The following is a 13,349-nucleotide window of genomic DNA, read 5'->3' as shown; positions in this document are numbered from 1 at the left end:
GCTATATTCTTTAAAAAAAAAAAAAAAAAGGTGTAGGAGCCGACAGAACAGCAACTTTCCGTGTGTATGGATGATTCCATGACCGGGGTGCCATTTGTGTCTCCCTGATAGTACATGTACAAATATCATCACCTAGAGAGCAGCATTTGTTACCTATCTCAGTCCACTATAACTACAATTATTAAAATGCTTCAAAAGTCTTGTTTAGGTGACTTTTAGGCAAGAGGAACCATATTGGAAGTAAGTGATGTCCATGTGCACATCAAAATGACCAATATGGTTGCATTGGCTACCTGTTTTATCCCAACCACAGAAACTGAAGTGATTTATTTCTTGCTCACTCAACCTCTTTTCACATGAGTAACCATGCATCTAGCAAGCATTTTTCTAGCATCTTGTATTCATGCATTCATCCTTATGAAATATTCCACAAGTCACATGTTCAACAGGAAGTTGCATCATCCAAATTTCATGAAGATCTTGGGAAGATGAAAAATAGGTTTTCTCATTCGTTTTTCATTATTGTCAATGACATTGTAATACTGACTGATGAGACACTTAGTACAGCCCTTTTAGCCAAATTATAGACTGTTAACTACATTTTGTGGGTTTGCTAAATATTATCAAAATATCTTCTGATTATTATCTAGCAAAATACAGAGTACAGTGAAGCCTTTAAACTAGCAGGATAAACACAGGGTCAAAAGTATACTCGGCAAATAACTGCCTTCACTGAATTTACAAATTCTGACTTGAAAGCACTTTTCAATAAAAGAGTGTGAAACTGCATCACATTATTATTATTATTATTATTATTATTATATCCTCTGCCATTCCATGCTATAATTAATATTTCCATCAAATTATTGTACTGGAGCATAGCCTCACTTACTGTTCAAATAGAGCCTTTTCTCCCAACCAAATGTGCAATTACACTGTGGTTTGTTTGTATATATATATATATATATATATATATATATATATATATATATATATATATATAAATATGTTTCCATACAGAATACATTACACTCCTTACAACAAACATTTTGGTTATAAGTCTGTGGCCATTATTGTACTGAGACACATGGACAGGAAGGGTGTACAATGCTGGCATTGATAGCACTTTAAATAGACAATTGTTTGTGCTGCCTGAAACTCACAGCAACAGGAGTTCAATGACTCTTATATGTGGCCAGGGTTACACTATCCACATGCCAGAGTCGACACTGTAGCCAATAATGATGACCTCTAATACATTGTGACCTCTTAAGCCTGGATAGCAGAGTGTGTAGGCACAGAAATGCAATCTAATTTGTAATATGTTGTTGATACGAAAATTACTTCTAGACCATACATTAAGATGGACTATGGGGCACAACGAGGCAGAAAACATAGCCAGCCTTCTGGAATGCTCTCTTCATCTCCACCTAATGGTACGACAAGCAAACATACTCATAATTACTGTGGAAGAAATATCTCACTTACTTATCTCACTTATCTTTTTTCAAAGGGAAGACCTTATTTATCATCTTTACTACACATTTATCATCATTGAATCATTGAATAGGCTTCATCAATATTTATTATAATTAAACAACTAAAGTAATAGATTATGTGAAACACTTTATCTATGAAAAAAAGAACTTACAGGCATATATAGTAAATATGGCATACAAAAAAATAAAGTTTACCAACTGGTCAGGATCCATACACAGGCCCACTACAGCACCACCGCTACCAGGTAATTTCACAGCAGAGCCAAACTGTACGCACATACAAAAGACAAGAAAACTTGTGAAAACTCATGATTAATATATTACTATAACCTATAGCTACTGTGGTGAACCCCCTATATTCTGCAATAAAGATAGCTGTTTTTATAGTATTATTTCCTTTTTCTGTTGGCCAGTTGAAGGTGAAGTTGCAGACGTCAGGTAATGAAGTGAAGTGACTTGTGGCCAAGTATGGTGACCCATACTCGGAATTTGTGCTCTGCATTTAACCCATCCAAGTGCACGCGCACACACACACACACACACACACACACACACACACACACACACACACACACACACACACACACACACACACCTGGAGCAGTGGGCAGCCTTTTTTGCTGCGGCGCCCAGGGAGCAGTTGGGGGTTCAGTGCCTTGCTCAAGGGTCTCACCTCAGTCGTGGTATTGAGGGTGGGAGAGAGCACTGGTCATTCACTCCCCCCACCTACAATCCCTGCTGGACCTGAGACTCGAACCCACAACCTTCAGGTTCACCTTCGGGTTGCAAGTCCGACTCTCTATCCATTAGGCCACGACTGCCCCCATCTACATATCAGAATTAGCAATAAGTTTGGATTGGTTACCTGCTTTTCATCAAATAGAAATTGACATGACTTCTTTCCTGTTAAATCAGTCTCTTTGCACAGGAATAACTATGGTTATTCATTCATTTATTTGGCCTAAGCTTTTATCCAAAATGACTTACAATTTTGACTGGATACAACTGAGCAGATGAGGGTTAAGAGTCTTGCTCAAGGACACAACAGTGGCAGGTTGGCAGTGCTAGTAGTTGATCTCATAACCTTCCATTCAGTAGCCCAAAGCCTTAACCACAGTGTCATGACTAGCCTGGTTCCAGGGTGGCTGTGCCATTTTACATCCTTGACTCATACGGTAAGAGGCAGGGCATGGTGCTGCCTTTGTTTTAGTACACAGTTAAAAGTGAGGGGACTAAAGCTAATTTTAAACCAAAAGCGTTAACCATGCAGCTTCCTGTGCTAAGCAATGTAGATTTTAAACTATTTGGAAATGCCACTGAAGGCATGAAGCACACACTCTGTCTTTCCTGCTTGTCACAAAGTTCAAGAAATGGCATTCCTGCAATGTTTTAACTCAAGAAAAGCAAAAGCACTGTAGACACATTCTAGTTTGTCATTCCTACCTTCTTTTCCATTATTGCGTTCTATTGTTGTTTACTCTGCTGGAGAGGTGCCATTGCTATTCATTATGTAATCTGACACGCCCACACAGGGAGTGGGAGTTTTGTACCATTTAGCTATAATTATATTCTAGTTAAGGATATACAGTATACTTCCCTAATATACTCTTGATTAATGCTTATCACATCACACATATTTGGAAGCATAAAAATTATAACCATTTAAAAATCATGTTGACACTGGAAATCTACATACTCGCAATGCTTTACCTGTCTCGCCATTTGTACCATTCTGAGATTTCCTGTGCCCAAACAGGCTTCAGTGTAAACAGACCTGCAGGAAAAAAAGACTCTTTAATTTGTAGTTCAAGATGGACATCACACTATATCATGAGTAGAATGGCTAGATAGAAGTGTGAAGGATCTTACCGTCTCAGTTCAAAGTTTTCATCCATAAGCTGGGCCAGTCTGGGCCAGTCCTTAGATTCTAAGGCTTCTCTGCATGAAGAAAAGAAAGTATCTAGTAACACAGCAGTTTGTTCCCTTTGTTCCTGACTATACATCAGCTAAAATTATAGCAACAGAGATTGCATGTGAAATGGATGTTGAAAAATGTTGTAATCAGGAAGAAAAATGCAAATCTCTCATGAAATATTTTTTAAGCAGATCAAGCACTCATGTTACAGTGCACTTTGTCAGAAGACAAATAAAACAAAAGAGCAGTGTGTTCATTTTGTGATAGTCAGGGAGAGGCTATGACGATCAGGGAAAGAATTTATCGTGTTATTGATCGTAGAGAATAAAAAAGAAACAACAATTTTAGATACATTATATGGCCACACATTTGTGGACACCTGAACATCACACCCATATGTGGTTCTTCCCCAAACTGTTGCCACAAAGTTTGAAGCACACACTTGCACAGGATGTTTTTGCATGCTGTAGCATTACAATTTCCCTTGCCTGGAACTAAGAAGCCCAAATCTGTTCCAGCATGACAATGCCCCTGTGCACAGACAAAATCCATTAAGATATGGTTGCCCAAAGTCAGTTCCTGTCCTCACTAATGCCCTGGTGGCTGAGTGGGCAAATCCCCACAGCCATGTTCCAAAATCTTGTGGAAGCCTTCCCAGAAGAGTGAAGATTATTAGAACAGCAAAGGGGAAATGGGATATTAAAAAGCACATATGGTTGTTTTGGTCAGGTATCCACAAAGTGTATCACTTGCTGGCTGCTCTGCTGTATATGAAGTTTAGCCTACTTTATATGTATTCAACTGTAATTGCCTTTTAAGGACTTAAACCCAAATACTATTAAGTGGAGAACTATTTGTCTTGTTTTGCATCATCAGTCCTAGCCACTTAGGCAACAAAACTATGCTCATACTAGCATATTCCTGAGCATTTCACTTTTTTATTAAAATGCAGTGCATTTATAGTTTTATAGTGTTTTGCTGCTTTTCACATTTTCACCAGAGCAGCAGCAGGCTGATATGGCTTTTAAATGGTTTGCAGTCATGCCATGCTGTCATTTATGTACAGGTTATTTTTCGCTCTATAGTTTATTTGTTATGTGCACCCACATAAGCCACGTTCCCTCAGCCTGGGCCCTGCCACAAAAATACCATCATGGGATGGCCCTAGAATTATACACACTCATTCATACCTAGGACCAATGCATCTACTTCTTAGCATTTTTGGAGGTTGGAGGAAACAGGAAAACCCAGAGGAAACCACACTTATATGGTTTGTTATGTAGCAACACTATATAAGAGTGTGATGATTAACACTATCTTAAATAATAGTCTGAATGTAGATAGTAAATGTGCAGTGCTTGAACAAACCGGGCCTGGTCTGTGAGCTTAGCAAAGCGTTTCATGGCTTCTACCACTTCGGGTTCACCTAATCAAAGACAACAGGGCAAAAGAGATGAGCAGGAGAACTGCACTAAAATCACAAGAGTTCATGTTCACTCTGTGTACTTACCCTTCAGCCAGCGCTCTCTCACATTGCTGTGAATGCGGCCAGAGTCACTTGGATCCCCTGAATAAGCTAACCAAAACGTGGGAAGACTGCTCATATCCATAGAGATGTACTCCCCTAAGCAAATATACAGATATTAGCAAGCTCCAGATGTGTGGGGTTCAAGACTGACTATAATGCACACAACACTTCATTATGTGATTAGGTAAATATACTAAGCTTCCTAAATCCAAAATATTTGTACTGCATCTGGAGCGCTCTGTCTGTGACAGCATCTGTGCACAAAAAAGGTCAGAAACCTATACAGTACACATATTTAAAGGGATGTTTATCTCACTTATCTAAACTTTAAACTTGGTTATAACCACTTGAAATTTTATACGATATTCTATGCATTTAATGTAAAACGATATCCATAAATGTACTGAGTTCAAAATGATTTTCAAGTCAAATGAAAATGAACTATCAGTGAAATTGATTTTGGTAGTCACAAATTCTTGATAGAAATATTGAGTTGATATCCTGTTGAAAATCTTGGAAAGTTATTAAAACAATGGGTGACTGCTTTGAGAGATGAAGGAAGGAAAGATTAATGCTTTTATTTAATCTTGTTTGTATTTCCCCCTTATATATTTCTTTGTAAATTCGGGTCAAGTATATCAATAATTATATATGTAGTGTATTTAGTAAACATCTGGAAAAACATTAATTCATTCATCTTCAGTAATGTACATGGTGGATTCAGATCTTGTCCCACTGAGGGCAAGGTGGAAACAAAACGTGGAGAGGACAAGAGTCCATCGCAGAGCTCCATGCACACATACATTCACATCTAGGGGCAGTTTAGCATAGTCTACTGCACCTACTGCATTCTGTCCTGAGTAAAAATATATTTCCTGGTATTACTGAGTGGCTAACTATAATTGGTATTACTGAGTGGCTAACTATATATTGCCAAACCATGACCCTCTCCAAAGTGATATCTAATCTGAATCAAGCTGTGATCATTGAAAAATAAAGTAATAAGCTCTACAAAGAAATTAGATTTCAGAATCAGTACCATAACCTTGCTTGTCCATTAGCTGCTTGTTAAAGTCCATGTACACCAAACCCTCATACACCTGCAAGAGCATCGTGAAACAATAATGTAAGAAAAGTGGATACCACTAAAAAATTTACTGAGTGAATGATGCAAGACTAACCTGTACCACTCTGTCCTGCAACCCGGCTGTGATAAAGAGCTCATCCGTCTCCACATTCAGTATAAAGTTGGCTCGGACTGGTTTAGGAAGATCCTAACAATAGAAGCTCTTATATTATTATTCAAGTCACATCTGAATGAAATTAAGATTAAAGATTTGTAAGGGGAAAAAAACAGTAAACTTACATCTTCAGTGAGGTTGTAAAATTTTATCAGGCACTTCAAGGTAGCAGACACAATTGCACTTCACATAAGACACAACCAGTAAGAATGTCAGTAAAATTACAGGATAAATGTAAGTATTGATGTACAAGCAACACACCAAGTCTTATTACAAATCATTAAGAATATATTATAGTTGCGGTTTATTCATCAATGCAAATTTTCATTGCAGTATATACTCACAGTTTTTATCTGATTATTTTTGATGACTTATTTCAGAGGATTGATGGCATATAGCTTGTATTGTACAATAACCAAAAACCTTTTTATATCCTCGGTTAAGAATACTTACCTACTGCCAGCTAGGCCCTGGAAGTGACCACAAACATGCATTACATTTGAATTTCAGTTTTGAAGCAACAAATTAATACATTAAAAGATCTGTAGAGAATGCAGGACTATTTGAACTTACCACCTGCCGTGGAATGTTGGTGTCGTACTTTAGAGTGAAATTTTGCTTGGTAAGAGCAATGCTGTCCAGATAATAAGGAGATCAAGATGTTAGTTATATTTTCATTTATTTATTTTAAGAATTTCTTTAGGTCACTTGATAAAACTTTTAGCACAATATCCACCCAAGAAATTCTATGACAATTAGATCTTAAGGTAATTTTTTATATAAACCATGAGCCAGGATTATCATATTAAATGAGAACAAAATAGCATTTGGACACTTAGGCCTATTCCAGTGCACTAGCATTCCTAATTGGAACATACCCATAAACAATGTTCTCATCTGCATCTGGGAGGCTAATTTACTCCATGTTTGCCATAAATTACATTGGGACCAGTAGTTTAAAGTTTAAAAATTCACTAATTGAAATTTTTGTTGGGTTCCTGTACATGTTGGGGTCTTATGAAATAAAATAGCTGACATACTTGCAAAAGAAGGAGTTAAAACAAGGAAAGTGGACATTAAAGAAGCTAAATCAATAATAATAATAATATAAAAAAATACACAAATGGCAAGAGAGCTTAGATAATCCTGTCACATTTTTAGGCTACCCACATAGGGTCATATTCAAGGTCACAAAGTTAAGACTTTGTTATCGATACTCATGAAGGAAACAAACAAAAAAGTAATACATCTTAGTGGTGTAACAGTATCAGTTGCAGAACCACTGTTCCCTTGTGTATGAACAACTTCCTGTGTGGCTTGCTTGGTTATGGTTGGGATACACAAGACTGAACACAACCGTGGAAACTGTGGAACATATTTTAACAGAATGTATAAAGTACATTATTAAACGCAATAAGTTGACTGATTGTAACAAGGAAAGACTGATTAGAGTAGTAAAACGTTTGCATCAGGAGAAGGGTATTCATGGATGTATGGGAGATTGTTCATTTTGTATTTAGTAATAGGCTCTAAGATGAATGGATGTGTTATGGACACTTTGTAGTGTCCAGCTTAGCAGGAGTTCCAGACAAACACAAGGATGAAGAAGTATTTTAAAATTTGTTGCAAAAATGGCTAAGAGTGAAAGGGAAGTAAGTTCTGTGAAAAGGGCTCACATTTTCTGTTTGAATACAGGCACACCCAGAAAGGCCAATCTGACAATTAAAAGCAGGAAAAAAAAACAGGCAAGAAACAGCAGCAAGCATTTCTTCTGGGATCAGTCAGGAATACCAGATAACTAAGTTCACAGACCATTCGATACAGGATCAATGAGCCTGGTCTGGTGCTCTTTTACTTACATTGGTGTCAGTGAGCTTGTGTTCATTTACGTGATCATGAACTCAGAAGTGTACAAAGGCATTTGGATGTAAATTCGCAGAAGTTTGCAAATGAATTGTTCAAATGATAGTCGTGGCTCTTTCAGCAATATAACACTCTGAAAAACACCAGCTGCCTTTTCAAAGAATACTTTGCCAAAAAGAAATTTACAGTCTCGGAATGGTCTTTTCAGAGCCCAGACTTAAACCCTATAAACCCCCCAGGGAATACAGTGGAGAGGGAAATGACAGGTCATCGATGTTCCAGTGTGTATGAATTGAAATCTTTACTGCCTGACTCTTGGAAGAAACTTTCTGCACAACTGTTACAGAAACTGGTCGATTCCATGCCCAGACAATGTCAATGTCAGTACTGAAAAGCAAAAGATTGCTTTGTAAGTTATAACCTAAAAATCTACTGTGCTACTATAATGTTTGTTTAAAATTAAATGCATGGTTTGATATTTTGTTTAATTTATACAATTTTAACTATGGGCCATATGTGTCTCAGACAGTCTGAAAAAGTCTACTTAAATAGTTAAATCTCTGGTGTCAGTAAGTAATCCAAGTTTTTATTATTATTATTATTATATCCCACTACATTGTGAAATGTGTTAGTCTCACCCTTGATTTGAGCAGAACTGATAAAACTTCTTACAGGTGGCCTGTAACAGTCTCAGACCTCCCAAGTACCTGGCCAGAGGGAACATGATCCAATTGTTGTTTCACAATCATTTCATAAAGGATATATTGTCTACACACAAAGCAAACAGAGACAGGAAGTATTACTGAAAAAAAGAACAAACCCTTCTTTGTGGCTGATGCGAAACAGATCCTGTAGGCTGCCGAACTCAGTGGGATCATTCAGTGGATGAGGAAGGAGGACCTAAACATGAACATGTTAGAGGAGTTCAAAAGAAATCAGACCATGTCTTTTACTTAGAATTTATAAGTTTTACTCTTTTTATCTACCAGAGACTGGCTTTCTATTAGTGTCACTTCAGCCCAGAAATTAGAGATGGTCATAGCAATGGTTTTACCATTGAAGCCATCAGAGGGATTTCCCATCAGGCCTACCCTGTGGAGGGGCAAACAGTGATAAAGCAGGACACAAGAGGTTACAGCAAGACTGTATTGATGGTGGTGGGTGTGTTATCACCAACCTGGCATAAGAGCGGAATGTGATGGGTTTGGCTGGAAGCTCTTGCTGTTTAGTTGAGTAGTGTGCAAGCCATTTTGTGTAGTCAGACAGACCCTGTAATATAAGACATAAAACTAATTAACTCTGCCTAACTGGAATCATCTGATTTTGCAAAATGCACTAAATAAACTGATAAACAGATATCAAGACTATACATTTTATTCAGGCTCTCACCACTTGTCCAATTAACTGGAACCCTGTGGGTAGCTTCATTCCATACACAGGCAATTGTTCTTCATTTATAAGCCATTCCTAAGTACCAGTACATGAATAGAACAAGCAGTGTCAGCTGCAAATAATTCCACAAATTAAACTTTGGCATAGTACTTCAATGTTTGGAGAAGCTGTGTTTCTCCTGTTCTCACTTCAAGGTTATTGTTGCTGTATTTTTTTTTTGCTTAAAAATAAACTGAAGCAATGCACTGACCCATAACCTGCCGAACGTCCTGTATTCCACATCCGGCTGCTTGAGCAGGAAGTCTGAGAGGTAAGATAGCGTCTCTTTGCGGAGGCAGTAGAAGACCACACTGGCCAGACGAGATGCCGTGACGCCCTCCTGTGGCTTCTCAAGGAAACGCTTGATCCTAAAAGACAAAAAAAGCTAAATATGATCCAGCTACAATGTACAAGATGGTGCCAGACAGGTGCCACCTGCATATACAGACACAGAATAAGTGTATCTCCTACACTGGAATTACTTAATACATACTACTAAAGCTGATTAATATGTGAAACTGAGCTTTAGTCCTAAATTTGTATAAAGTTATCTATAACATTATATTTCATATTTCACTACATAAAACAGTTAAGTACAGGAATATACACAGGTAGTTACCTGATGAATGTTGTTAACCAAAATGTCTAGTGAAATCTTTTGTAGCTTCTTATAAACATTTTAGATGATGTTTTCTTAAAAATTGCATGGGTAGTAAACTTTTCTGTCTGTAAACAGTTATAGAGCAACTATTACCTATGAGAATCTGGACAAACTTCTACAATGCCTCTGGTGTAACATTTCTCCCCTTCTTCTAGCTCATAATATATAGCCAACTCTCCAGACTGAAAAATGAAACACAAATGTGATTAACTGAGCCATTCAGTTGTGAAGCAGTCTCTACATGTTGTTTTAATACATTAAAGAGCTAAGTAATACAGGTGCAACTGCAGCAAAAAGCAATGAGTTAATAACATTATCATTAATTTGCTAAAATATTGGTTGCGCAATGGTCACAACAATATATTAATAATTTGTCATGATATAATAATTTGCCATGCTTACACAAAAACTGTTTGTGAATATTAGCTGGCATGCACAACAACATTGCTATTGCACATACTTTGCACAAACAGCAGTTGTTCTTACCTTGGACCTAAAAAAACGAATAACCTGAGCAATGTCAAAGTTCTGGTCAGAACAAAGCATGTCTCCTGCAATCTAGAGAAACAAAAACACAACATTAAAAGCACAAAATGCTTAGAAAAATAGGGGGAAATGCTAAATGCTGTAAACGTAAATTGAGTCCATGCCATACCACCATGATGTCATCTTGAAGGTGACGGCTTCGGATAGCCAGCTCCAAGTCAGCGACAGCCCCAAGCCGATCCTCCAAAGTGGTGCTACCATCATTCACCACATTCTCCACTGGGAAGTCATTGGCAGTTGCCCACCGCTCATAATGTTTGTACCTACAATGATGGAATGAGTCTTTTGTGGAAACTTCCTCAATATTACAGGTAATCTTAAACTATGAATAATGGCTTCAACATGTAATACCAGGACTATGATCTTAAAAAAGCTAAAAATGTACTCACTTATCTGCATTTGTGACTAAATAGACTTCACTGAAGAGTTGTCGCCTATAAAGGACAAGATAGATTAAATGGAGCTGGGTGAAACATATCCTTTCAAAATGATAACAATTTAATCTATGGCAACTTACGTGTTGACTGTTTCCCACCAGAAATCTAGGATTTTCTTCCCCCCAACACCAGGTAGCAATGCTTTTGGCACCCCAGCTAGATGTGCGTACAAGCCTGTGACATCATTCTGCCATAAAGAGAAAAATGGTAAACAGGATGATAAACTGCCTCTTGACTTAGGGCCCACTCCAACACATTATCGGCTCAAGTGAAGAACCCTAACCCATATATTTTACAAGGCTGTATCAATATTTGTTTATTTAATATTACACATTTCATTTGTTACATTTTGTAAATTGGGAGCCTAATACATTGATACAGCTGTTGAATCACACTCAATTCACACCTAATTACACTTGTAAAATACGTAATATCACACCTGGTACATTCATGCACATGTTCTGCAAATACCCCAGAGCAGCAGATTTGTGGACACTGCAGTAGATAAAAGCTACCTGAACCTCTTGATTCCCAGAATCCACTATTACATCATTTGTGCCTACTGCATGACTCAAATCCCTAACTATAGAGTCAGAGTCTGATTCAAATGAAGAAGCTAAGGGCAGGTTGCACGGCCCCAAAACCCCTTCTACAATCTACAATCAGGGCAGTGGTAGCCCAGTGGTTAAGACGTTGGATTACTGATCGGAAGGTCATGAGTTCAATCCCCAGCACCACCAAGCTGCCACCGCTGGGCCCTTGAGCAAGGCCCTTAACCCTCAACTGCTCAGTTGTATAAATGAGATAAATGTAAGTCTGGATAAGGGCGTCTGCCAAATGCCATAAATGTAATGTAAATGTACAATCTACAGTGGTGCAGAGTGCTACACCGTATCACTGCCACCTCACAGCTCCAGGATTCTTGGTTCGATTCTTGAGCTCAGGTTACTGTCTGGGAGGAGTTTCACATGTTCTCCCTGTGTCCATGTGGTTTCTTCCAGGTTCTCCAGTTTCATCCAACTTCCACAGAACATGTGTGCACAAAACATGCCCTGCAATAGACTGGTGTATTCCCTCCTCGGACCCACTCAGGATAAAGCAGTTACTGAAGATGAATAAATGAGTATACAGAGCACAGCCTGCATGGAATATACCACAGTTATGTGAAACAAAGCAAAGTGGCCAAATCTTCAAGAATGAGTGAATTATTTTTTCCAAAAAGAGAGTGAGGCTTCTTGGAGTTTTCTATAGGTGTATGTTTATCGTATGGACAGCTATTAGTACTCATTTAGTACTAATGATATATATATATATATATATATATATATACAATAATGAGTATAATAATAATAATGAATTTCTAGGGGAAAGTCCACTATCCCTTGCACCCTCCTTCCCTTAAAGCAAGTGGCCCATGGGACAAGTGAATTAGGATGCAGTGAGACAGTGTTCCCTCAATCAGAAGGTTTGATGCAAATATTCCTATTGTGTGTTTGTGTGTGTGTGTGTGTGTGTGTGTGTGTGGAAAGCATACTCCTACATTAGATATGTTTGCTTTTCCACGTCATCTGTTCCAACAGGTAACTGTTACTTAACGGTTAGTGTTGGAAACGTGAACAGAAAAATTACATGAAATGTTGAACATTGATATGATAAAGACTGTAGTTCTGTACCTTAATCTGCGTCTCTAAAACAGTACCATGCCCTGCAACAAGTAAAATGCAAATCATTGTAAAGCGTGTTATTTAGAGAGTTTGCAAGATGTTAAGAGTGCAGAGTTCAGTAACAACCCGGAAGTGGGCGTGTCATTACATTTCTTAAAGCTACAACGTCCACCAAATGCTTGCCTACTGACAAATACAGTAATGCAGGAATTCTCAAACAGATATAAAAATAAAAATAAATTTTTATTTATTTATTTATTTTTATTTTATTACATCTGTGGAAATCACAACCTACCGCTATCAAAGTTATCATATTTCTTATAGTTATTCAGATGTTCCCAAACATGGGCCCTGGTCCTGTATTAATGCATAGAATACACTGTAACACATGTAAATGTAGCACAGGCCCAGATCATGAGATTATTTAGGGCATACTGTACAGAATGAAGCCTGTTTGAGAATGTGAAATGCAGCTAATCGACTTTCATTCATTTTTTTAAAAAATTGCTTTACAGCAGTTTCAGACTTTTTGCAGCCCGAGACCCATTAAACTGTAAATTTGAC

The 13,349-nt window shown here is 37.8% G+C and overlaps 1 protein-coding gene across 1 annotated transcript; it reads right to left on the bottom strand.

Moving 5' to 3' along the window:
- Nucleotides 1-6: 6 nt before the first annotated feature.
- On the bottom strand, nt 7-12,951 carry gkup (glucuronokinase with putative uridyl pyrophosphorylase). The gene is made up of 23 exons (XM_026924940.3): nt 12,795-12,951; nt 11,202-11,308; nt 11,074-11,118; nt 10,794-10,947; nt 10,625-10,696; nt 10,232-10,320; nt 9,689-9,845; nt 9,436-9,513; nt 9,224-9,315; nt 9,033-9,138; nt 8,867-8,946; nt 8,685-8,753; nt 6,757-6,817; nt 6,637-6,653; nt 6,309-6,366; nt 6,124-6,216; nt 5,982-6,042; nt 4,925-5,038; nt 4,783-4,840; nt 3,369-3,437; nt 3,210-3,273; nt 1,695-1,766; nt 7-1,430 (listed from the first exon to the last, which is right to left on the bottom strand). The coding sequence occupies exons 1-23, from the start codon at nt 12,849-12,851 to the stop codon at nt 1,359-1,361; spliced, it is 1,845 nt and encodes a 614-aa protein (XP_026780741.3). The 5' UTR covers nt 12,852-12,951; the 3' UTR covers nt 7-1,358.
- Between the last annotated feature and the right edge of the window lie 398 nt (nt 12,952-13,349).

This window comes from Pangasianodon hypophthalmus, chromosome 14 (genome assembly GCF_027358585.1).
Source record: "Pangasianodon hypophthalmus isolate fPanHyp1 chromosome 14, fPanHyp1.pri, whole genome shotgun sequence".
NCBI lineage: Eukaryota > Metazoa > Chordata > Actinopteri > Siluriformes > Pangasiidae > Pangasianodon > Pangasianodon hypophthalmus.
Note: the sequence above shows the minus strand (reverse complement) of the source record. Positions and strands in the feature narration are given on the sequence as shown.

What these genes read in the sequence shown, in the direction of transcription:
- gkup (XM_026924940.3), bottom strand. Translation starts at nt 12,851, where the DNA reads ATGATTTGCATTTTACTTGTTGCAGGGCATGGTACTGTTTTAGAGACG. An exon ending in TTAGTCACAAATGCAGATAA is followed by an intron (nt 10,948 to 11,073) that starts GTGAGTACATTT and finishes CCATCATTGTAG; the next exon opens with GTACAAACATTATGAGCGGT. An exon ending in TGGTACAAATGGCGAGACAG is followed by an intron (nt 1,767 to 3,209) that starts GTAAAGCATTGC and finishes ATGTGCGTACAG; the next exon opens with TTTGGCTCTGCTGTGAAATT.